The sequence below is a fragment of the Manis pentadactyla genome, chromosome 14 (genome assembly GCF_030020395.1).
Source record: "Manis pentadactyla isolate mManPen7 chromosome 14, mManPen7.hap1, whole genome shotgun sequence".
NCBI classification, from domain to species: Eukaryota; Metazoa; Chordata; class Mammalia; order Pholidota; family Manidae; genus Manis; species Manis pentadactyla.
The window spans coordinates 5,718,773-5,744,825 of record NC_080032.1 but is presented as its reverse complement, the minus strand read 5'-3'; the positions used below and the strand labels follow the sequence as shown (position 1 = coordinate 5,744,825).

The window sequence follows — 26,053 nt, the reverse complement described above, 5'->3', positions numbered from 1 at the left end:
CCAACCTAGAGGGAGAAAGGTGCATTGGTCCGTGAAAAGAATGGAAACGGGTGAGATTGTGATTGGAAACCCAGGCATTTGATACCACCCATCTCATGACCAAGCATGAATAGAATTCCATTGGTCAATGGAACAGAATTCAGATTCTCGGAGACACCTGATCCTCTAAACGGCTTGACCAGCACCCCTGACTAGGAGGCTGGACTTTGGGCCTCCCCACCAGCTGCAGGCGGACTGGCAGGTCGAGGGTTGGTGGGCGGGACGGTTTTTGTTCGAAGCTGTGTCACTGTGATGTTTTTGGCAGAGGGACCCGGTTGACCGTAATTGGTGAGTCTCCCCTTGTCCTCCTCTTTGGGTTCCAGAGTGCAATTTAGAGTAAACTTTCTCTCTTTCCTGGCCTAACTGGGACTGGGGTGTAAAACCTTCTGGTGCCTGGGACATTTACTTCTCTTTCCTGGTCTTCAGAGGCTCCTGGTTGGGGCTTGGGAGGAGTACCCCTCCGAGCGCTTCCTGCTCCCCCTCGCTGTTCTTCTGAGCAGTGTCTCTCATCCCCCACTGGGACTCTGGGATGTGTGGGACCTGCAGGCTCTCGGGCGCTGGGGTCTTAGGGCAGCGGGGGATCCGGCTGGGGCACCAGGGCCATGGGAGGCGGGCAGGGAGCCGGGAGCAGCTGCACTGTACCAGGAGTGTCACCTGTACATTGGGGCGCCTCTGGGTTCTAGGTGGGTACCAGTCACAGCTCATCAAGGAATCCCATTGTGGAACTTAGGGACACGGGGGCTAAGATGCAAGGTGTGGGGGGCAAGGAGGGAGGGAGAGTTTCCCATGGGAAGGTGACCCAGGATGCTGGGTCCCTGCTCCTCCTCTAGGATATCAGGACACCCAGGACAGGGCAGGTGTCAGCACATGTAGCCCCCAAGGATCTATCCTCCATATGCCACCTCTGTGGGACAGACCTCTGAGCAGATGCCCAGGTACGTGTCTTCCTGTAGGGCCAGGTGACAGGAAGAGGCCCTGCCAGGTGGACACATGTCCAAGGTCAGACACAGTCCCCAGGCTAACATCCCAGAATAGGGAGACAGTCTGCGAACAGCCCCGGCCCAGCCTCAGAAAGGGGCATGTCCTGCTCCGGACCCCTCCTTCCACTGGCCTCCCTGGGATCCAGTCAAGGAATGGTGGCCTATGAGGCCCCACAAACCTGCGGAGCGCCTGAGGGGGCCAGCTCCCCAGGGTCTGCCATGAGAGTCTCCCAGCAAAGGTAAATCACCCTGCTCATGGCTGACCTGAACTCAGGACAGCAGGGGCCACCCAGGGTCCCACCGAGGACAACAGGAAGCCCAGCCCCATATCAGCAGTGAGGTCAGGACCTCCCACCATGGCCAGCAGACCTCTGACCTCCTGCCGCTCCCCCACCCCGCAGGTCACCCCAAGGCCGCGCCCTCGGTCACCCTCTTCCCGCCCTCCTCCGAGGAGCTCAGCGCCAACAAGGCCACAGTGGTGTGTCTCATCAGTGACTTCTACCCCGGCGCCGTGACGGTGGCCTGGAAGGCAGACGGCGCCCCCGTCACCCAGGGCGTGGAGACCACCAAGCCCTCCAAACAGAGCAACAACAAGTACGCGGCCAGCAGCTACCTGAGGCTCTCCCCCGACGCGTGGAAGTCTCACAGCAGCGTCAGCTGCCAGGTCACGCACGAAGGGAGCACCGTGGAGAAGACGCTGGCCCCCAGGGAGTGCTCTTAGGCCCTGAGCCCCCGCCTCTGGGGGCCTCCTCAATCCAACACCACTTTCCCAGCTCCACTGTACCCCAGAGACTCCACCCAGGTCAGCTCAGACTGGGCAGGTCTCATAATGTCCCTGTTTCTACTTCTCATTAAAGGCCATACCACTGACCATCTCATATGTCTGATGTGTTCCCCATGCCTGGTTGTGAATCTGGGCTGTTGGGTCACTGCCCAAGGGGCAGGGGTAGTTCTGCTCAACTTCTCATCCCCTGAGCATCCCCTCACACTTTTCTCCAGGCACCAGGGAGCTCTGAGTGCCCCTGGGAGCTGCGACCCAGACCAGGAAGGTGACCTGTGGTGGCATCCCTGTGGTGCAGTCCTTGTCCACCTTGGGAGGGAAGGAGGCTCCACTGAGGAACCCCTTAACTCACCTTCCCAGTCTTGGACCTTCTGGGGAACAAGGGACAGACCTGAGTAGCAAATCAGGGACACAGGAGGAGAGCCACAGGAGGCAGCAATGTGGGCAAGAATACCTTTGAATGGAAATGAGGGGCGGAAGATGGCGGCGTGAGTAGAGCAGCGGAAATCTCCTCCCAAAACAACATATATCTATGAAAATATAACAAAGACAACCCTTCCTAGAATAAAGACCAGAGGACACAGGACAATATCCAGACCACATCCACACCTGAGAGAACCCAGCGCCTCGTGAAGGGGGTAAGATACAAGCCCCGGCCCCGCGGGAGCCGAGCGCCCCTCCCCCCAGCTCCCGGCGGGAGAAGAGCAGGCAGAGCGGGAGAGAGACGGAGCCCAGGGCTGCCGAGCACCCAGCCCCAGCCATCCGGGCCAGAGTGCAGGGCCCTCGATACTGGGAAAACAGGGCAGCAAGAACAGTGAGCAGGCACTGGAGGCTGGGCGACAGAGGACATAAGAAAAGCGCGCGACCATTTTTTTTTTTTTTTTTGCTTTTTTGCTGCTTTGTTTTGGCGAGCGCTTTTTGGAAGTCTTAAAGGGACAGGGACCCCAATATTAGGGAAACAGGGCAGAAAGACCGGTGAGCAGAGGCCTGAGGCTGGCACCGGAGAATAAAGAAAAACGAACGACCACCTTTTTTTTTTTTTAATTAAAAAAATTTTTTTTTTTTTAATTAAAAAAATTTTTTTCTTGTTTTTTTTTGTGGTCGTTGTTTTGTTTTGGCGGGTGCTTTTTGGAAGTCTTAAAGGGGCAGGGCGGGCCACTTAATCCAGAGGTAGGGAATCCGGGATCTCTGGGCACCCTAACCCCTGGGCTGCAGGGAGCAGGGAGGCACCTTACGGAGATAAATAGCCTCCCAGCAGCTCCTGCTCCAACGCGACTCCACCATTTTGGAGTAGCTGCCCGAGCCAGGCCACGCCCACAGCAACAGCGGAGATTAACTCCATAGCAGCCGGGCAGGAAGCAGAAACCCTGTCTGCGCGCAGCTGCGCAGCACAAGCCACTAGAGGCCGCTGTTCTCCCAGGAGAGGAGGGCCACAAACCAACAAGAAAGGAAGTCCTTCCAGCCGTCACTCGTCCCAGTTCTGCAGACTATTCCTATCACCATGAAAAGGCAAAGCTACAGGCAGACAAAGATCACAGAGACAACACCAGAGAAGGAGACAGACCTAACCAGTCTTCCTGACAAAGAATTCAAAATAAGAATCATAAACATGCTGACAGAGATTCAGAGAAATACGCAAGAAAAATGGGATGAAGTCCGGAAAGAGATCACAGATGCCAGAAAGGAGATCGCAGAAATGAAACAAACTCTGGAAGGGTTTATAAGCAGAATGGATAGAATGCAAGAGGCCATTGATGGAATTGAAATCAGAGAACAGGAACGCATGGAAGCTGACATAGAGAGAGACAAAAGGATCTCCAGGAATGAAACAATATTAAGAGAACTGTGTGACCAATCTAAAAGGAGCAATATCCGTATTATAGGGGTCCCAGAAGAAGAAGAGAGAGGCAAAGAGATGGAAAGTATCTTAGAAGAAATAATTGCTGAAAACTTCCCCACACTGGGGGAGGAAGTAATCAAACAGACCACGGAAATACACAGAACCCCCAACAGAAAGGATCCAAGAAGGGCAACACCAAGACACATAATAATTAAAATGGCAAAGATCAAGGACAAGGAAAGAGTGTTAAAGGCAGCTAGAGAGAAAAAGGTCACCTATAAAGGGAAACCCATCAGGCTAACGTCAGATTTCTCAACAGAAACCCTACAGGCCAGAAGAGAATGGCATGATATATTTAATACAATGAAACAGAAGGGCCTTGAACCAAGGATACTGTATCCAGCACGACTATCATTCAAATATGACGGTGGGATTAAACAATTCCCAGACAAACAAAAGCTGAGGGAATTTGCTTTCCACAAACCACCTCTACAGAACATCTTACAGGGACTGCTCTAGATGGGAGCACTCCTAGAAAGAGCACAGCACAAAACACCCAACATATGAAGAATCGAGGAGGAGGAACAAGAAGGGAGAGAAGAAAAGAATCTCCAGACAGTGTATATAACAGCTCAATAAGCGAGCTAAGTTAGGCAGTAAGATACTAAAGAGGCTAACCTTGAACCTTTGGTAACCACGAATTTAAAGCCTGCAATGGCAATAAGTACATATCTTTCAATAGTCACCCTAAATGTTAATGGGTTGAATGCACCAATCAAAAGACACAGAGTAACAGAATGGATAAAAAAGCAAGACCCATCTATATGCTGCTTACAAGAAACTCACCTCAAACCCAAAGACATGTACAGACTAAAAGTCAAGGGATGGAAAAACATATTTCAAGCAAACAACAGTGAGAAGAAAGCAGGGGTTGCAGTACTAATATCAGACAAAATAGACTTCAAAACAAAGAAAGTAACAAGAGATAAAGAAGGACACTACATAATGATAAAGGGCTCAGTCAAACAAGAGGATATAACCATTCTAAATATATATGCACCCAACACAGGAGCACCAGCATATGTGAAACAAATACTAACAGAACTAAAGGGGGATATAGACTGCAATGCATTCATTCTAGGAGACTTCAACACACCACTCACCCCAAAGGATAGATCCACTGGGCAGAAAATAAGTAAGGACACGGAAGCACTGAACAACACAGTAGAGCAGATGGACCTAATAGACATCTATAGAACTCTACATCCAAAAGCAGCGGGATATACATTCTTCTCAAGTGCACATGGAACATTCTCCAGAATAGACCACATACTAGGCCACAAAAAGAGCCTCAGAAAATTCCAAAAGATTGAAATCCTACCAACCAACTTTTCAGACCACAAAGGCATAAAACTAGAAATAAACTGTACAAAGAAAGCAAAGAGGCTCACGAACACATGGAGGCTTAACAACACGCTCCTAAATAATCAATGGATCAATGACCAAATCAAAATGGAGATCCAGCAATATATGGAAACAAATGACAACAACAACACTAAGCCCCAACTTCTGTGGGACACAGCAAAAGCAGTCTTAAGAGGAAAGTATATAGCAATCCAAGCATATTTAAAAAAGGAAGAGCAATCCCAAATGAATGGTCTAATGTCACAATTATCGAAATTGGAAAAAGAAGAACAGATGAGGCCTAAGGTCAGCAGAAGGAGGGACATAATAAAGATCAGAGAAGAAATAAATAAAATTGAGAAGAAGAAAACAATAGCAAAAATCAATGAAACCAAGAGCTGGTTCTTCGAGAAAATAAACAAAATAGATAAGCCTCTAGCCAGACTTATTAAGAAGAAAAGAGAGTCAACACAAATCAACAGTATCAGAAACGAGAAAGGAAAAATCACGACGGACCCCACGGAAATGCAAAGAATTATTGGAGAATACTATGAAAACCTATATGCTAACAAGCTGGGAAACCTAGGAGAAATGGACAACTTCCTAGAAAAATATAACCTTCCAAGACTGACCCAGGAAGAAACAGAAAATCTAAACAGACCAATTACCAGCAACGAAATTGAAGAGGTAATCAAAAAACTACCAAAGAACAAAACCCCCGGGCCAGATGGATTTACCTCGGAATTTTATCAGACATACAGGGAAGACATAATACCCATTCTCCTTAAAGTTTTCCAAAAAATAGAGGAGGAGGGGATACTCCCAAACTCATTCTATGAAGCTAACATCACCCTAATACCAAAACCAGGCAAAGACCCCACCAAAAAAGAAAACTACAGACCAATATCCCTGATGAACGTAGATGCAAAAATACTCAACAAAATATTAGCAAACCGAATTCAAAAATACATCAAAAGGATCATACACCATGACCAAGTGGGATTCATTCCAGGGATGCAAGGATGGTACAACATTCGAAAGTCCATCAACATCATCCACCACATCAACAAAAAGAAAGACAAAAACCACATGATCATCTCCATAGATGCTGAAAAAGCATTTGACAAAGTTCAACATCCATTCATGTTAAAAACTCTCAGCAAAATGGGAATAGAGGGCAAGTACCTCAACATAATAAAGGCCATCTATGATAAACCCACAGCCAACATTATATTGAACAGCGAGAAGCTGAAAGCATTTCCTCTGAGATCGGGAACTAGACAGGGATGCCCACTCTCTCCACTGTTATTTAACATAGTACTGGAGGTCCTAGCCACGGCAATCAGACAAAATAAAGAAATACAAGGAATCCAGATTGGTAAAGAAGAAGTTAAACTGTCACTATTTGCAGATGACATGATACTGTACATAAAAAACCCTAAAGACTCCACCCCAAAACTACTAGAACTGATATCGGAATACAGCAAAGTTGCAGGATACAAAATCAACACACAGAAATCTGTGGCTTTCCTATATACTAACAATGAACCAACAGAGAGAGAAATCAGGAAAACAACTCCATTCACAATTGCATCAAAAAAAATAAAATACCTAGGAATAAACCTAACCAAAGAAGTGAAAGACTTATACTCTGAAAACTACAAGTCACTCTTAAGAGAAATTAAAGGGGACACTAACAGATGGAAACTCATCCCATGCTCGTGGCTAGGAAGAATTAATATCGTCAAAATGGCCATCCTGCCCAAAGCAATATACAGATTTGATGCAATCCCTATGAAACTACCAGCAACATTCTTCAATGAACTGGAACAAATAATTCAAAAATTCATATGGAAACACCAAAGACCCCGAATAGCCAAAGCAATCCTGAGAAAGAAGAATAAAGTAGGGGGGATCTCACTCCCCAACTTCAAGCTCTACTATAAAGCCATAGTAATCAAGACAATTTGGTACTGGCACAAGAGCAGAGCCACAGACCAATGGAACAGACTAGAGAATCCAGACATTAACCCAGACATATATGGTCAATTAATATTTGATAAAGGAGCCATGGACATACAATGGCGAAATGACAGTCTCTTCAACAGGTGGTGCTGGCAAAACTGGACAGCTACATGTAGGAGAATGAAACTGGACCATTGTCTAACCCCATATACAAAAGTAAACTCAAAATGGATCAAAGACCTGAATGTAAGCCATGAAACCATTAAACTCCTGGAAGAAAACATAGGCGAAAACCTCTTAGACATAAACATGAGTGACCTCTTCTTGAACACATCTCCCCGGGCAAGGAAAACAACAGCAAAAATGAGTAAGTGGGACTATATTAAGCTGAAAAGCTTCTGTACAGCAAAAGACACCATCAATAGAACAAGAAGGATCCCTACAGTATGGGAGAATATATTTGAAAATGACACATCTGATAAAGGCTTGACGTCCAGAATATATAAGAAGCTCTCACGCCTCAACAAACAAAAAACAAATAACCCAATTAAAAAATGGGCAGAGGAACTGAACAGACAGTTCTCCAAAAAAGAAATACAGATGGCCAACAGACACATGAAAAGATGCTCCACATCGCTAATTATCAGAGAAATGCAAATTAAAACTACAATGAGGTATCACCTCACACCAGTAAGGATGGCTGCCATCCAAAAGACAAACAACAACAAATGTTGGCGAGGCTGTGGAGAAAGGGGAACCCTCCTACACTGCTGGTGGGAATGTAAGTTAGTTCAACCATTGTGGAAAGCAGTATGGAGGTACATCAAAATGCTCAAAACAGACTTACCATTTGACCCAGGAATTCCACTCCTAGGAATTTACCCTAAGAATGCAGCAATCAAGTTTGAGAAAGACAGATGCACCCCTATGTTTATTGCAGCACTATTTACAATAGCCAAGAATTGGAAGCAACCTAAATGTCCATCAATAGATGAATGGATAAAGAAGATGTGGTACATATACACAATGGAATACTACTCAGCTATAAGAAAAGGGCAAATCCAATCATTTGCAGCAACATGGATGGAGCTGGAGGGTATTATGCTCAGTGAAACAAGCCAAGCGGAGAAAGAGAAATACCAAATGATTTCACTTATCTGTGGAATATAAGAACAAAGGAAAAACTGAAGGAACAAAACAGCAGCAGAATCACAGAACTCAAGAATGGACTAACAGGTACCAAAGGGAAAGGGACTGGGGAGGATGGGTGGGTAGGGAGGGATAAGGGGGGGAGAAGTAGGGGGGTATTAAGATTAACATGCATGGGGGGTAGGAGAAAAGGGAGGGCTGTACAACACAGAGAAGGCAAGTAGTGATTCTACAACATTTTGCTATGCTGATGGACACTGACTGTAAAGGGGTTTATAGGGGAGACCTGGTATAGGGGAGAGCCTAGTAAACATAATATTCGTCATGTAAGTGTAGATTAGTGATAGAAAAAAAAAAAAAAAAAAAAAAGGGCAGTTCCTGTGTGGTAACCTCCAACGAGTTCTACACAAGGGTATAAAGGGCATATAAAAGTGTAGGCAAAGGGTCTGTTTGTGTTTATACAGAGGATCAAAGCCTAATTGGGCTACCCCGAAAATGAACTAAGATATGATATGAAAAAGAACTTCCAACATCTGCACCCTCTGGAAGACTCATGCCAGAAGATGATCATCAAAAAACCCCAACAAAGATCCACGCACTGCTACAGCTGTAGATGCACTCATCCCACCAGTTCCTGGACCTGCCATGGGAATGAGGAAGGAGATATCTAAGCTGTTCTGTGCATACAGTAAAACAACAAAATTGGACTGGATCTATACTGTTGGAACTCAACCAAGAATTTGGAGAAGTGCAAATTGTAGCGCTCCAAAGTCTTACAACTACAAACTATTTATTGTTAAAAGAACATATGGCATGTGAACAGTCCCCAGGAATGGGTTGTTTTAATTTGTCTGATTTCTCTCAGACTGTTCAAGTTCATTTGGACAATATCCACCATATCATAGATAAGTTTTCACAAATGCCTAAGGTGCCTAACTGGTTTTCTTGGTTACACTGCAGATGGCTGGTAATTACAGATATGCTTTGGTTATGTAACTATACTCCTATTATGTTAATGTGTGTGTGCAATTTAAGTAGTAGCTTAAAACCTATACATGCTGAAGTTACTCTACAAGAAGATATATCAAAGAAATAATCAATCTTCCCATGTTTTCTTCCGCCTGCTACTTCTATAGCTTTTCTTCTTCCTTCCTAATTACAACCCTTAAATAGAATTCGTGCCTCGTATCAAATTTACCGAGTATCATAATTCTTCCAAGTGGTAAAGATACCTCAAGACAAATGCTGGGCATAGAAGCCACAGGGCATAAATATGCAAAGAAGTAAAAAGCTAACCTTTTCAAACAATAAGGCTTCTCTCTCACTTACCAACTTCACATTTCCCTGTATGGCCCCGGAAGATGACTGGTTAGCCAGAGACGGGTAAGATTCCTCAAGGGAGGAACAACCTAAGACAGGCACAGTCGCAGGGGGGCTATCAGGTGAGAAATTGGGGATCAACAGAGGTGAGGCTTAGAACCTCACCCCCCCGTTCTGAGAGAAATCTTCTGCATACGTGGATGTTTTATTGCCCTGGTCTAGCTTGGATTAACACATAGTCTACAGGCACACACCTGATCATCTACATGTGCTCTCTTACAACACTAAACTATGTTTTCTACCTTTATCTTGTATCTACCTACCACTTCAGCATTTTATTAAAAATAATAATAATAAAGAGAGAAATGTGGTATCCACATATAAATCAAGTATAAAAACCAAATCAGTATTCATATTTGAACTGACTGTTTATAGTTCATAATGTATGAGCAAAACCGAAAGTTTCTGTGATGACTGCCCTTGTACTGTTCACTATGTAACTTATTCATTATGTAAGAATTTGTTCTACATGTAAAAACTTGTTTGTTATGCCTCAGAAGATTGGAGACTGACAAAAATTAGGCTTGGGGTGGAATAATGATTGTGCATTGAGCATTGACTCCCCTATACAGAATTTTATTGTCGTTAACAACCATTTGATCAATAAATATGAGAGATGCCCTCACAAAAAAAAAAAAAAAAAAAGGACAGACTTCCAATGGAAAAATAAATTAGTAACCGGGATGTAATGTATAGCATAAGGAATATAGTCAAGATATTGTAACAGCTTGGTAGGGTGATAGCTGGAACCTAGAATTATGTATATAAATGTTCTACCACTGTGTTGTACACTTGAAACTCATGTAATGTAATACTGTGCGTCAACTACCCTTCAATAAAAAATAATTATTAAAAAAAAAAAAAAAAAAAAAAAAAAGAATACCTTTGAATGGAGGCCATGTTCTTTAGGAACAGAGCTTAACTTCCCTGTTCCATACAAGAGACTCAAAGATGAGAGCAAAGACCAGGTGAAGGGTCTGTGGTTGGCCTGTTACCAGGCAGCAAGGGAAAGCTCTGAACAGTACATCACAGAAGGACATTTCTCAAACTTTCCCAAAGTACAGTAGCTAAGTAAAGACACTGACCAAGTCCTGCAGCAGAGAAACAGGCTGATAACACATTAGCTAACACTTCCAAGACCTTGGCAACTCTCTCAACCTACTCTTGGAGCACCTTCACTAGTGCTGGGAACTTGGGGTGAGGCCGAGCCACAGAAAGCTCAGCTTAGGTTCTGAATAGCCTGGCCAGGGACAGGCACAAGGTGACCCTAGTAGGGGGCTCACATCGCAATCATGAGGAGTGTGGACATCTCAAGTCAAGTCAGGGAGAGTTATGGCTAGATTATGGACAGAGCAGGTGATGTCAGCCCTCAGGAGAAGATTCCAGAAAACTCCATCAGTGAGAGAGGGCGCCCTCCCAGGCACCTATAGTATATCCGAGGATTGTCCCAAGGACAGAGAGTCCATTCAAATCCAGGAGTAGCTGGGCTGTGTCACATCAGCTCTGGCCACGGTGAGGGTGGCCCAAAGCCTACAGCAAGGTCAGCTCCTACGAGGAAGCTGCACCCTCTACCCATGTCCCACCCAACACCTCACTCACTGTGGCTCAGCCTCAAGTGCAGCTGAGCCTCACGCCAGAGACACCTGACCTCCCAGGCCCCAGATGGCAGGTGCAGTCAGCCTTGTGGAGGTGCAGATGGGCCTGTGTTGGCACTCATCATGTCACTGGACTTCTTGGGCCCACCATCTGTGTGCCCAGCTCACCCAGGACATGGGGCTGCCCTCACCAGAGCTGCTGGGTAAGCAGCAAAGCCCAGGGACAGAACTTTCAAGGGTAGGGAGCTCTCTGGCCACAACGGGGCTCCCGGAGCTTGACCCCAGCCACCCCTGCACCAAATCCCAGCCTAGATGCAGGTGCTTAGGGTGCTGAGGGTCTCTGTGTTCCACCCGAATCTGCCTGACCTCTTTTCAGGGATGTGAAAACTGAGACATCAGCAGGGGAGGAGACCACCCAGGCCTTCCTCAGTCCCTGGCTCACCTGGGTAGAATGCCACCATCCACCCCACTCGGGAGTCTTGCCCCAAGCCTCATCATTCTCTTTTCTGTGTTGCAAGTTCCATGAGGACAACTTTGAGCACAAAAATCGGGAGATAGAAGAATCAGTGACCCCACAGTCCCATCACCCAGCCCTCAAAATAATCCCAGATGATTCTCTCCCTCCCACCTCCAAACACCACCTTCTTTATACAATGTTTGGGAGCAAATTCCAGACGCACACCATTTCATCTGTGATATTCCATGTGGGCCATGGAACAGTAAGGACCCCAAAAATAACAGTGATAGCATTATAAATAAACAGAAGGTACCAATGATTCCTTGATATCAAAAACTAGTTCATCACACTCTCATCAATTTCATCAATTGAGGAAATTTTTCCTCAATTTCACAGCATATTGATTTGGTTAATATTGTGCTGCTGTTTTTACCTGGCAGCTTTAGTCTTGTTTATGTAAGGATGCCATCATTGAAATTGTCCCCGCTGAGAGTGGTGGGGCTTTGGGGGCCTGTTGGAATATGGCTGAGTCTCTCAAAATGTTACGTTATCTCCTTGCAAGAGAGTCATGAGGCAGGCCTGCTCTCCCCGAGCTGAACCGGATCGGTTCTCCTGCTGTCCCTGCAAAGTAGCTCTTGGATTGTAAGGAACAGACATGGTTTAGGGGTGACTTTTTGGCAATGTGTCCTGGGTCCCAGGACAACTGGCCGCATAGGACAAAGGTACTCCTGTTGGGCTGTCTTCCTGTGACTTTCAGACCGCCCTTCCTATCAATGCTCAGTAGGAGCAGTGTGTGGTGACCACATCTCTCCCTGTCCCCTTCCCAGTTGGGCTCTGGCAAGCCCATGAAAGGACTGCTCCCGTCTGCCCTGACCCAGCCCGTGGTGTTCCATTCTCTGCTAAAAAGGAGCACAGACTCCACATCTTTCTTCACCATGTCACACAGTGATGATCTGACCTCCGTCAGCTCCCCCAGGGGAAACTGCTGTCTAGCATGACAATGATTCGGAGCTAGGTTAGGATTGTGTCGGCCTGTGGGCAGCCAAGGCAGTGATATTTTCTTGGTGACGACGAGGTCCCATTTTAGACCACTGAGAAATTCTACAAGTGGCTCCTGGGTCTCACTGATAATTCTGCAGGACCCCAATGGCACCCTATTTTCTGGGTGATGGTGTTCTAGCTCATCAGGTACCTTTCATGCCCCAGGGCTAGAATCTGCCATTGATTCCAAATCTCTGCACTGGGAGATGGGATTTAGGACCGTGGTCCTGGTGCTGCTCATTTTGCACACCAGACCATCCCCAACATGGGACCAGATCGAGAGGTGGCTCGGATGCTCCCTAAGTCACCCTGGAGCACAGACTGTCATTTCCCACAGGACCAGCCCACACTTCACTAGAACAGATCCCCAGGGAAGCTGAAGCTGAGACCCCTGCAGTCCAGCTCGGGACAGTGGGGAGACTCCAATATCCCCGGCTCCGCAGAGCAACCTGCCTCTCCGGAGAGGAGGTAAGGGATCTTCCTTCGCCCGCCCCCCACGCTCTCATTCAGGGGTCACGCTCATGGTCCATATCGGTCAGCCCTACACAGAAGAGTCGGTCTCCTGCTTCCTTGGAGCGTCAGTCTTAGTGACACAAACGATCTCCAATAACTACATTCACACTCCTGGGGGAAGACCACGGGAAATGGGATCCAAGATGCCAACCTCCTTCAGGAGCCTGGCTTTCCAAGGAACCTGCTATTGAGCACATGGGGTCCCCCAGACTGCCACATGCTGACGTTCGTGATGAGGCTGGAGGGGTGGCACCCCAGCGGAGCACATGTCTGGGGCAGTGGCCCCACTTCCTCCATCACAGCTGCAGCTGGGGGCCTGGGAGGAAGGGGGTGCGGGGCATCCCACGCAGGGGTTTCTGTACAAGCCTGTGTCACAGTGTTGGATCTTCGGTGAAGGGACGCGGGTAACTGTCCTAGGTGAGTCTCATCTTCTGCCTACTCCCTACTTTCCCAGAGGTTTGGAAAATTATCTGTTGTTTTTACTTCTGTCTGTGCCCAGTCTCAACCTGTGGTCAAACTTTCAACGAGCACCCCAGCCTCTGGGACTCCGATCTCTTCCACTCCTTCCTCATGAGTTCCTGCCTCCCCTTTGTTCACCAGCGCCCCTCCGCTGCCCCCAGAGACGGGGCAATGGACTGCAGGACCCATATACTCTGCTATCTGTCGGGGTCATGCCAGGGTCAAGACTTGCTCTTTTCTGTCCTTCCACACTCTGGGCTCCAGTTAGACCTTCTGTGTCTATGGGGGTCACTTAGGGACCTCATCTCCAGGGGAAGAGTGAACAGGGAACACTGAGGGGGACCACATGGAGACTTTAAAGGGACCAGGAGCATTCAGGGTAAAGGCTGGGGACACGCATGGCAGTTTCAGCTGAAGTCCCCTGGGCTGTGGAACTCAGCGTCCAGTGCCTGGTTTGGAAGGCAGGAGGGGCTTCCCCAGCCTATGTGGACCTGCCATGCAGAGCCCTGAGCCTGCCTGGTCCAGAGACCCAGAGGGAGGACAGGGGAGATGGGAGGAAAATTGCTGTAAGTCACAAAGTCGGGCTCAACTGGCGTGAGGGCAAGGCGAAAGCCCGAGGTCGTCGGGACACACTTCCCTGCAAAAGAAGGGAGAACGTACAGTATAAAGCTGTAGGGATCTGACCAATGTACCTGAGTATGCCTAAGTCGGGAGACCAAGAGACAACCAGGTACAAGCAGATAGACTGCAAAATCAACAAAGATTCTACCCCGTGCAGAAGACCAGGGATAGAGAGATGGGGATAAATAAAAGACCCCTAGAACATAAGTCCCAGCATTGAACTGTTAGGTGAGAAATGTCCGCAGATCAACTCCACTGGACGTCCAGGAATTCACAACATCCACTCGGGAGAAAGCCCCAATTAGACATCCACAGAACGTAAGGGGAAGCAGGGACATGAGGATCAGGTATATTGTGAGTACACCGGTTCCAGTGGGTATCATGACAGGCAATGGCAGGTGTCCAGGCTGAGATTTTCTCAGGAGGATGGAGAGGTGAGCGAAAAACACCCTGATTCATCAACCATGGCATTGAGCACTGACCCAGAGTGGTAAGTAGATGAGGGGTCCTGCCGAGAGATGAACACGATACAACCACCTGTCACACTGCCCTCAGGGGCTCCCACCATGGACAGCAGACCTCTGACCTCCTGCCGCTCCCCCACCCCGCAGGTCAGCCCAAGGCCGCGCCCTCGGTCACCCTCTTCCCGCCCTCCTCCGAGGAGCTCAGCGCCAACAAGGCCACAGTGGTGTGTCTCATCAGTGACTTCTACCCCGGCGCCGTGACGGTGGCCTGGAAGGCGGACGGCGCCCCCGTCACCCAGGGCGTGGAGACCACCAAGCCCTCCAAACAGAGCAACAACAAGTACGCGGCCAGCAGCTACCTGAGGCTCTCCCCCGACGCGTGGAAGTCTCACAGCAGCGTCAGCTGCCAGGTCACGCACGAAGGGAGCACCGTGGAGAAGACGCTGGCCCCCAGGGAGTGCTCTTAGGCCCCGAGCCCCCGCCCCTGGGCGCCTGGATACACGGGCCTCCGGGGAGGGTCTCCCTACCCCCGCACTCCCCCCAGCCCTGTCCCTGCTCCTCATCAACTCGCAATAAAGGGTCCTCCTTGTCAATCAGGAATCATGCTCTCTGCTCATTGTTGCCTTAATACATTTTCTGTCCTGAACTCAACCACACCCTCGGGGGCACAGACACCTGTTGCTGGTGGGAAGGAAGCCAGGCAAAGGACCATCTCCTCAGGTTGCCTTTACATGGAATGTCACTCACACCCACAGGGCAGAGAATATTCCAGAAAAGGGCATGCAGGCAGCAGGACCCAGGACATACGACCGCCTGCACCTGCCCTGAACTTGTGATTCCCACAAGGACCAAGTCCACCCCAGCGTCCCGGCAGCTCACAGGCTCACTCCCATGTGATCAGTAGTCCCAGTATCCCTTTGTCAAGGCCCCGCACTCCATGCCATGCCCTCTTGGTCTCCTGACCCATCCGGAAATTCCCCACCTCTCAGCCTGGCACACGGCCCCATCCTGAGGGCCCTCCATGCTCCTGCCTCCTAGGGACGATGCCCCGCATCCCCTCCCTCAGCCCCAGTCTCATCACTCTCACTACAGGACACTCCGCTCCCAGACCCGGGTCACCCCTTCCCACACTCCTACTGGGGACCACCCTCCCACACACGTCCTGGAGGGCACAGCTGTAGTCAAGGCCCATAGGGGACAGGAGCCACCTCTGCTGCCTCCCACCCCTGACAGGCAGGCCACCACTGACCCAGCACAAATGCCTAATGGCCACTACTCTTGGGGGACCTGCCTGACCACCCATGTCCTAAATCAAGGGAGAGATACTGGGAATGTGCCATTCAGGACTCTGTGGGCTGATCATCATCTTAGGAGCATGCATGCACACACACACACATGGACATGGACATACACTCACACCCATAAGCTCACAAAACATACATTTATGAGCACGGCCACAGTGGCACCTCTCTGGAGGCTCAAGTGGAGATGGGGTAGAAGGTGGTACGGTGGAGACCCAGCTTGGGACATGAGCAGGGAGAGGGCATCCCTGACATCCCCAGGCTGTGCGCTGCCCGAGCCACGGGGCTGTGTCCGATAGAGAAGGATGCCACACCCACTCTTGTGGGTGTCACATGCGTGAGCTCTGCAGGTGACAGTCCAGGACCAGGTGCACACCAGGGCCCCCTCACGACATGAAGCTGTAGGACAGGACAGGTGTGCACTTACTATCCCTGCTTGTGGAATCCCCCTCTGCCTGTGACGCTCATGCACATGACACACGTGTAATCAGGAGTGTCAGGGGACAGCACGCACTCCCACGCTTAGGGCTCAGGGAGGAAATTAGCAAGGACAGTGGCCTCCTCCCCGCCTAGAGGGGTCCGCCTGGGCCATACAGCTCTAGTTCAGCCCTCCTGGAGGGGCAGGGAGGCAGGTGCTCCCCCGCCAGGCTCAGCACGGGGTCTACGCACCAGCTGCTCCTGGCACCTTCAGGAAGGCCCAGCCAAGGAGGGAGGCCCCGTCCCAGGGCCCTGCAGAGGCTCTGGATGCTGGTTCAGAACTCCATTCCTGCCCCGCCACACTTTCCATTCCCTCCCAAAACGTCCACAGCCCCCTCAGCTCACTGTGTGGTGCATCCAGGTCTGCACAGCCAGTACCAAGTCTGCAAAGGGGTCTCAACTCCGCTGTGTCACCCACCCCTTTCTCGGGATATCCCAACCTAGACTGAGGAAGGTGCATTGGTCCGTGATAAGGATGGAAATGGGTGAGATTGTGATTAGAAACCCAGGCATTTGATACCACCCATCTCATGACCAAGCATGAATAGAATCCCATCGGTCAATGGAACAGAATTCAGATTCTCGAGGACACCTTCTGATCCTCTAAACTACTCGACCAGCACCCGTGACTAGGAGGCTGGACTTTGGGTCTCCCAGGCAGCTGCAGGGGGCCTGGCAGGTTGAGGGTTGGTGGGCGGGAGGTGTGAGAGGAGGGTTTTTGTTGATGGCCGTGTCACTGTGTACATTTTGGAGGTGGGACCCGAGTGACTGTCCTTGGTGAGTCTCCCCTTTGCCATCCTCCGTAGCATACAGATTTCTATTTTGGATGATTTTTCTCCTCTTTCTGTCCTTATCTGGCCTTGGGTCTGAACCCTTCTGAGGCATAGAAACTTCACCTCCCACGGTTACTCATCAACGCCTTCACCCTGCTCAATTTTAACAGGCTCCCGGTCGGGGCTTGGGTGGACCACCCCTCTGAGCGCTTCCTGCTCCCCCTCGCTGTTCTTCTGAGCAGTCTCTCTCGTCCCTCACTGGGACTCTGGGATGTGTGGGACCTGCAGGCTCTCGGGCGCTGGGGTCTTAGGGCAGGGGGCTCCTGCTGGGGCACCAGGGCCATGGGAGGTGGGCAGGGAGCTGGGAGCAGCTGCACTGTACCAGGTGTGTCATTGTGCACTGGGGCGCCTCTGGGTTCTAGGTGGGGACCAGTCATGGCTCATCAAGGAATCCCATTCTGGAACTTAAGGAGACGGGGGGACAACGCAAGGTGTGGGGGGCAAGGAGGGAGGGAGAGTTTCCTATGGGAAGGTGACCAAAGGTGCTGGGTCCCTGCTCCTCCCCTAGGACATCAGGACACCCAGAAAAGGGCAGGTGTCAGGACACATAGCCCCAAAGGGTCCATCTTCCACATCCCACTTCTGTGGGACAGACCCCTGAGCAGATGCCCCTGCCAGGGGTCTTACTGTAGGGCCAGGTGACAGCAAGAGGCCCTGAGAGGCAGACACATGTCCAAGGTCAGACACAGTCCCCCGGCTAACATCCCAGGAGAGGCAGACAGCCTGCGAACAGCCCCGGCCCAGCCTTGGGAGGGAGCATGGCCTGCTCTGGACCCTTCCTTCCACTGGCCTCCCTGGGATCCAGTCCCAGTCCCAACACCCACTCCCCAGCCCGGCAGCATGAAGGGTCTCTGTTGGAAGGTGGGCAGGGGATGCAAGGATGCCCTCATGGGGCTGAGGGCTGGAAACCTACCCCCACAAGCTAGGAGAGCCTGAGACCAGGACACACCCACCACCTGGGCAAACGCTGGGCACAGGGGCTGGGTGCAGATGGAGGGGAGAGAGATGCCCCAAGACAGACGGACTCACACAGACGTGAGGTCCCACGGCCCATGCCAGCCAGCACCAGGGGACACTGTCAAGAAATTGTGGCCTATGCGGCCCCACAAACCTGCAGAGTGCCTGAGGGGGCCAGCTCCCTAGGGTCTGCCATGAGAGTCTCCCAGCAAAGCTAAGTCAACCTGCTCATGGGTGATCTGAGCTCAGGACAGCAGGGGCACCTGGGGTCCAACCGAGGACCACGGGAAGCCCGGCCCCATATCAGCAGTGAGGTCAGGACCTCCCACCACAGACAGCAGACCTCCGACCTCCTGCCGCTCCCCCACCCCGCAGGTCACCCCAAGGCCGCGCCCTCGGTCACCCTCTTCCCGCCCTCCTCCGAGGAGTTCAGCACCAACAAGGCCACAGTGGTGTGTCTCATCAGTGACTTCTACCCCGGCGCCGTGACGGTGGCCTGGAAGGCAGACGGCGCCCCCGTCACCCAGGGCGTGGAGACCACCAAGCCCTCCAAACAGAGCAACAACAAGTACGCGGCCAGCAGCTACCTGAGGCTCTCCCCCGACGCGTGGAAGTCTCACAGCAGCGTCAGCTGCCAGGTCACGCACGAAGGGAGCACCGTGGAGAAGACGCTGGCCCCCAGGGAGTGCTCTTAGGCCCCGAGCCCCCGCCCCTGGGCGCCTGGATACACGGGCCTCCGGGGAGGGTCTCCCTACCCCCGCACTCCCCCCAGCCCTGTCCCTGCTCCTCATCAACTCGCAATAAAGGGTCCTCCTTGTCAATCAGGAATCATGCTCTCTGCTCATTGTTGGCTTACACATTTTCTGTCCTGAACTCAACCACACCCTCGGGGGCACAGACACCTGTTGCTGGTGGGAAGGAAGCCAGGGGAAGGATCCTCTCCTCAGGTGTCCCTGAGAGGGAGTGTCACTCACACTCAGAGGGCAGAGAATATTCCAGAACAGGGCATCCAGGCAGCAGGAGCCAGGACATACCACCACCTGCACCCGCCCTGCACTTGTGATTCTCGCAGGGACCAAGTCCATCCCAGCATCCTGGCAGCTCACAGGCTCACTCTCATGTGATCACTGGTCCCACTATCCCTCCCTCTAAGGCCCAACACTCCATGCCATGCCCTCTTGGTCTCCTGACCCATTTGGAAATTCCCCACCTCTCAGCCTGGCACACGGCCCCATCCTGAGGGCCCTCTATGCTCCTGCCTCTTAGGGACGCTGCCCTGCGTCCCCTCCCTGAGCCCCAGTCTCATCACTCTCACTACAGGACACTCCGCTCCCAGACCCGGGTCACCCCCTCCACACTCCTACTGGGGACCACCCTCCCACACAGCTGTAGTCAAGGCCCATAGGGGACGAGAGCCACCTCTGCTGCCTCCCACCCCTCAGAGCCTACCACCAACTCCACCTCAAGCACTGATGTCCGCGTGTCCATGAATGGTCACTGTGTTGTGTATTCATAGTCAAGGTTCAGAATTATATGTTGTCGTGGACATGTTTGTGAGCAGCAGTTAGGAGGGATACCTGAGAACCAGGTAGATCCTGTCTTGGGGGTTGGCACAGGATGTCAGCTCTGAGTTTGCAGACACAGAGACAGGCAGTGAACAGGCACACACACAGATTGTTCCCTAACGTAAGACAGGCACGCATGTGCTCACACACGTTATTGCAAACATGGCGATGTTTGGCATGTCCCAAGATTTGTGCTGCCATCCAGAAGCTTCCCATGGGCCTCATATCTCCATAGGCATAGGCTCCATGGCTTCTGTGTCACGCAGGACTCTTACTCCTTGCATGAGGCACTCCTGCACATGCCGGCCAGCGACACAGCCCCTTCCTGGGATGGCAGTTCCCTGGGATATGAGGTGAATCTCAGACCTTCCTTCCTACCTCCACCTCAACTGGGGATGCAGAGAACCCCACCCTCCAAGCAAGTCAACTTGCAGGTGGGAGGCAGTCATCCTCCTCAGCCTCCCATCAGCTAGGTGAGCACAAGACGCTGGCCTTTGGTCCTCCCACGCAGGTGCAGGGGGGCCTCGGCAGGCCGAAGGGTCATGGGTGTGCGGGGTGACAGTAGGGTTTTTGTTCAAGACTGTGTCACTGTGTCATGCATTCGGTGGAGGGGACCGACCGACCATCCTATGTAAGTCTTCCTCTTGGCCTATTTGGGATCCAGTGTGAAATTTGGTTTTTCCCTCTCTTCTGTCTAGTCTTGGTCTGGGGTCTGAATCATAGTGGCATTACTAGTCCTCACCTTTTCTGTACGTCCTCCCTGCCCTCCGTGGTCTGGTGCATCTGCCGAGGCACCTGGTGGTGACAGATGCAATGACCCCCATGACCCCTTCTCGCCCCTTCTTGCTGAGGCCCCAGGTATCTCTTAGGTGACCCTCTCCTCTGGCCTGTGGGGCAGGTGGAGTTCACACGGGTCCTCGAAGGGTAGTGTCACGGCCTCCCAGCTGCACCCAGAGAACAGTTGCTAACAGGAGACTGGGTAACACAAGCCATTCCCGCTGGCCTTTGCACTTTCTCTCTGTTTGCCATTCTGTGTGGACCATGTCCACACAGGACTGTCCCAGGCCCACTGCCCTTGGTTCCCTGTGGCCTCCAGGATAATGTCTACACTCCTTTCCTGGGATCCAGGGCTCTCACTGTGTGGGACTGTGAGGCAAAAACAAAAACAAAAAAACCCTAAAACCCTCCCAAAGTAGGACAGGAAAACCAAGACAGAAAATAATCCCAGGGTGTAGACAGCACAGAGATGACCGGGTAGAGAGCTCAGAGTCAGACGCCCAGGACAGATTCCCAAGGAATGATGAGACCTCGAAGCTGATGCCAGCCAGCGCCAGGAGACACAGGGGTGGACGGCAAATTAAGAGGACATGTGAACCTGAAGAGACTGAGGCCGATAGGGGAGGAGGGGCAGGGGAAGGGGGCGAATCCCATGATTAGGGCATTGAGATGCTCCCAACAGACCCAGGAGGGTCTCCCTCCCACTGCCCTCCCCACCACCCCAGCCCTCTCCCTTCACCCAATCAACTCGCAATAAAGGGTCCTCCTTGCCAATCAGGAATCATGCTCTCTGCTCATTGTTTTGTCTTATATTTAATTTGTAACCTCTCCAGGATGCTTGGGGTGGTGTGTATGGCGTCATGGCACCCAGTTGGGAAAATAACCCAAGAGGAGAGGCTCCCGGCCCTCCTGAGGGGGATGCTACACAGAACAGTCCCCCGATTTGCCTATGGGGGATCCAGACGGGCAAGCTCTTGCCGCTGGATCCAGTTGGGCCTGTGGCACAAAATCACACCCCCCTGCCCTACTGCATCTCCCAGGACACTGGCCAGGACACAGGAGGTCGGGTCACCAGAACATCAGTCCCTCTGCCCCCGCCTTCCTCCAGCTCTTCCTCCAGCACAGGGCCAGGCCCACTCCCTGCACCTCCCCAGCCAGAGCTGGCCATGGCCAGTGGCCTCCAAATAAGCCATCCCTCCCTCTCCTCGTCAGGACCCCCTCTGCTCCTGGCCTGCGCCCTGAAAGCCCTCCTCCCTCTCTGCCTGGCTTAGCATCTGCCCACCCAAACCGCCTCCCTGTTCCTCCCAAGGGCTGGACTACCCACAAGGTCCAGGACACTAACTACTGTCAGCTTCCCAGGCTCTCAAGTCCAAGGGCCACCTAGACTCCTCACCCATGGGCAGGTTCAGAGATGTAAGTGGAATAGAAGAAAGCTAGGAAGGAGACTCACACAAAAGGCCTTCTAGGAGGCTCAGAATTTGCCAAAATAAGCTCCGAGCTCCCCGGGAACCAATTCAAGGAGGGAAACACGTGCCTCTTAAGTTCTCTGAGATGAAACAAGCCTTTGCTGGAAGGAAACTGGTGTCTCAGTGCTGAGACCAGGCATCTTGTATCACAGTTCAAAAAGTGGGGACATGGTTTACCCGAGCCTTCAGCATGGACAGGAACTGGACTGTGACACACAGGTGACCCCTCGGTAGCCTCAGGATGTGGTGATGGCCACGAGCTGGTGGCAGCTGCCCCTGCATGGGGAGCCCTCCATACAACTGTCTTCATCAACACCAGGTCACCACTGCTGAGGGGGATGCTACACAGAACGGTCCCCCGATTTGCCCATGGGGGGTCCAGACGGGCAAGCTCTTGCCGCTGGATCCAGTTGGGCCTGTGGCACAAAATCACACCCCCCTGCCCCACTGCATGCCCAAGCCCACTCCCTTCCCTGCCTGGCACCTCCTTGGCATCCCAGGACCCCCGGACTGCTCCCCCACCAACACCACAGCTCTGCCACACAGAAGCCACAGAGGGGTGGGCTACTCAGGCGCGTGGCACAGTAAGGCCCCTGCCATCTTCCCCAGGGGGCATTATTTCTTGGGAACCAGTCGTGGGTGTCAGCCGGAAAAGCAGGTCCCATCCAGGGACTTTGTGGGTGGCTCTGTGAGGCTCCAGGGGTCCCTGGTGGGGGGGGGGCTGGGGAGAGAGCCCTGCCACCACCACCCCTCATGCTGGGGTCCCCTGCTGCACTGTGGGGGATCGTGGGGGGCAGCGGCAGAGGGTCAGGCACTGTCTCCATGGGCCAGGGGCTGTGCTGAGGGTCCTGGGGGGGGCTGGCCCCCGGCTCCTGCCCCCATGCTGGGGCCACTGCACCATGTCACCAGCGACGCAGCAGCAGGAACAACAGTTCATTCACCTACAGGTCGGGAGGGCCCTGCAGGCCATAATCAAGGCTCCATGAGAATCTGTTTGCTTGCCGTGTCTGGCTTCCAGAGGCCGAGGGCATTCCCTGGCTCCGGCCCCTCCCACCAACACCCAAGCCCAGCACTGGAGGCAGAGGCCAAAGGCCTCGGCTCTTTCTGACCTCTGCCTCCACTGCCACAACTCCTCTCTGACCCTCCCGCCTCCTCTCTCCCTCTTAAAGGCCCTACTGGGGCCCACCCACCTAATCCAGGACCCCCTCCCTGTGCAGGGTCTTTAACTCTGGACAGCTGCAGGGGCCGGATGTCCGGTGGGGCATACCCACAGGTGTGGGGACTGGCACAGGGACACCTGGGCCCCCATTCAGCTGACCACAGCTCTGCTCCATTCCCTGGGGGCTCAAAAACCTCCCACACGCCTCTCCTCTCCTCCTGTCTCCTGCCCAGCCCCTGGGGGCCGCTCCTGGGGGCCTTCCCGGCCAAGGCTCGCCCTCCTTTCTCCCTGGCCTCCTGTGGCCCCTTCTCCTTCAGGGGCCGTGGAGAAGGGATTTTGATTTGAGCTTCAGCTTTGGGGCATTTCCTTCTGCTGGCCCCAGGCTAACTCTCTCCAGACCTTGCCTTGGAGCCATCAACCACCCTTGGAGGGAGATCCTGTCAGGATCCTGATGCTATGGATGGCAACACTGAGGCCCAGAGACCCTGAGTGACCTGCCCAAGGTCACAGCAGGAGCTGAACCCCTCCACTCCAGATCTCAGCCCCTGACCCCGGAGTCCCGGCCAGGCCCTCCAGATTTATCTGACTTCCTGGAGAGCTCCCAGCTCACCCGGACCCACGTCCTGAGCCCCAGGACTCACGGCCGAAGGGACAGAGTTGTTGGGGCTGATGAGGGACTGAGGGGTACAGGGACCTCAGGTCAGAATGGCTGCCTTCCTCATGGGTCAGAGTACTTGGAGAAGAAGCCAAAAGAGGGCCCCCTCTGGGTCAGAGTACTTGGAGAAGAAGCCAAAAGAGGGCCCCCTCTTCCTAGAGACCCTGCCTCATCCCAGGTTCTGAAGGGCTTGCCCTTGGTCACTCCAACCCCAGAAAGGGCAGTTGCTAGCAGGTGGCTTCTGCAGCCCAATCGTCTCACGACCTGGTCCTAGCAGCCCCCACTCAGGACCCAGGAATTCTCAGCAACCTTCAGTCAGTAATTCCCTGAGGGAAAACACATGGAATTCAGGTCTGAAGATCCACAAGGGGTTCAGCAAGAGCACAGCAGGTGCTCCAGGCTGGCTGTTGAATGGTGACCCTGCCTTGAATGAACCCCTGGAGAGCAGGCCAGGGGAGCACAACACACCCTGCCTGGTGACCCCAGGTCGGTTTCCCGGTCTCCCGCCCCTGACACCCCCAGTCCACTTCTTCACCTGTGCTTCCCCACCAAGAACTTCCCAGGGCCCCCATCTCCTCTAGGACCACTGCTGCCCTGCAGAGGGGCATTGCTCAGGCCCCAGGACGGACAGACCCCTGCGACAGAGCAGCCTCCTGAAGGCACACACAGGCCAGCATGCGGGGAGCCCTGCCCCCTCAGGCCTACCTCCCCAAACCTCTCCCATCCCCAGCCTCGTGATGACATCCCAATGACAAGCCACTGCCCCAGAGTCACTGCACCTGCATGCCATGCCACGCCAGTCCCCTTCCTCGCAGGCTCCCTGGGAGCTGAGGTTGATGCTGGGGCAGGAGCAGTAACCAGCCCATGAGTGACCCCAGCCCCATCCAGGTCTCAGAGCACCTGCCACCAGTGAGCAGCCATTCCCCAGGTGCCTGAGCATGCCCAGCCCCAGCCCTGCCCAGTCCCACTGCAGCAGGAGTGGAGGGCGCTGCCCAGACGCCCAGGCCAGGGGGCAGTGCTGCCTTGAAGCCCACGGCATCTCTGTCCCAGCTCCAGCTTTCAGCCTCAGCATCTCAGTGTGAAGGGCCCGTCTCCCTCCCAGATGGCCATCATCGACATGATCACCACAGACATGACCCTATAGAGAAGAGGTGGCCCACAAGTAATGAAGTCCCTGGGCTCCAGGACGGCCCACCTGTGACCTAAAAGCTCTTGAGGATTTTATTTCCCAATAAGAAAACAATGGGACAACTGTTTGTGAACCAACCCTCTAAGGGAGTGTGTGGGGAAGGCCCCCTAAAGCTGGGACACAGGATGGTCTGGCATGGCCTCTGGCCTCTGACTTCCCTCAGTGGGCACCCCTGGTGACTTCCAAGGCACTTGGTCACCCCAGGGTAGACCATCTGGTTCCTTGAGGCTACCCCTCCTGGCACCCCTCACCCATGCCGTGACTCTCAAGGATGGCAAATCGGGGCCAATTCGTTTTCCAGTTACCTTCTCCCCTGCCCCTCAGGCATGGGACACTCTTTCTCCCACCTTGGATGCCTACATCTCTCCTGCTCCTTAGGGTAAGTCTCTAAGGGGTCTTGGACTCCATGCCCCCTTTTTCCTGCCTCAAACTGGGGGGTTTTCCCTGTCACCCCATCTCTCTCCTGCACTTGCCGAGGCTCCAGTGGCTTTCCATGGGCCCCATCTAACCGCCCCCTCAGTGTCCTCCCCTTTGTCACACATTGGGTGGACTTGAGCACCACATACCATCCTCTCCATCCTGAAACTCCTCCAGCCCTCAAGGCCCCTCTCCTCTGCCCATCCATGCCCCCTTTGTCCTGTCACCACCCATCAGCACCACTGGAGCTGGCATGTCACCTACTCTTTCTTCTCTACGTCAGTCATGAACTCTCTGGATCTAAAAAGGACCTTTTTGTTACCTGGGGTTACCTTGGGCTTGACAACCCTGGGCTGCTGACTTCTCTGGGATAGTGCCACCCCTACCCACCCGAGCACAACAGTCTGAGTCACCAGGAATGGTGGGTGACCCCTGAGGGTAGGGCTGCACACCCTCCATCCCACAGAGGGTCAGCATTGTTCAGCCCACCCGTGACTGCTGCCCAGCTGTGGGACTGTCCCAGCTCAGCTGCAGGCGTTAGCTCACCTGCCACAAGTCACCAGCGTGAC

General features: G+C 52.6%; 3 gene segments (V, D, J or C); all 3 read left to right on the top strand.

The window, feature by feature from the left end:
• The window catches only part of LOC130680826 (immunoglobulin lambda variable 1-40-like), a 209,277-nt gene extending 207,536 nt beyond the window's left edge, over positions 1 to 1,741 (top strand). The window contains 1 exon segment of the V gene segment in view: positions 1,421 to 1,741. Coding sequence covers positions 1,421 to 1,740 — 320 coding nt within the window.
• Positions 1,742 to 14,688: 12,947 nt separating this feature from the next.
• On the top strand, positions 14,689 to 15,288 carry LOC130680758 (immunoglobulin lambda constant 3-like). The segment is given in 2 exon segments: positions 14,689 to 14,714; positions 14,780 to 15,288. Coding segments are annotated over 2 exon segments (402 nt in total).
• A 1,924-nt stretch (positions 15,289 to 17,212) lies between these two features.
• LOC130680757 (immunoglobulin lambda constant 3-like) lies at positions 17,213 to 19,084 on the top strand (the record flags this gene model as incomplete). The annotated part of the segment is given in 2 exon segments: positions 17,213 to 17,243; positions 18,632 to 19,084. Coding segments are annotated over 2 exon segments (351 nt in total), but the record flags the coding sequence as incomplete, so codon positions are not given.
• Positions 19,085 to 26,053: the final 6,969 nt, after the last annotated feature.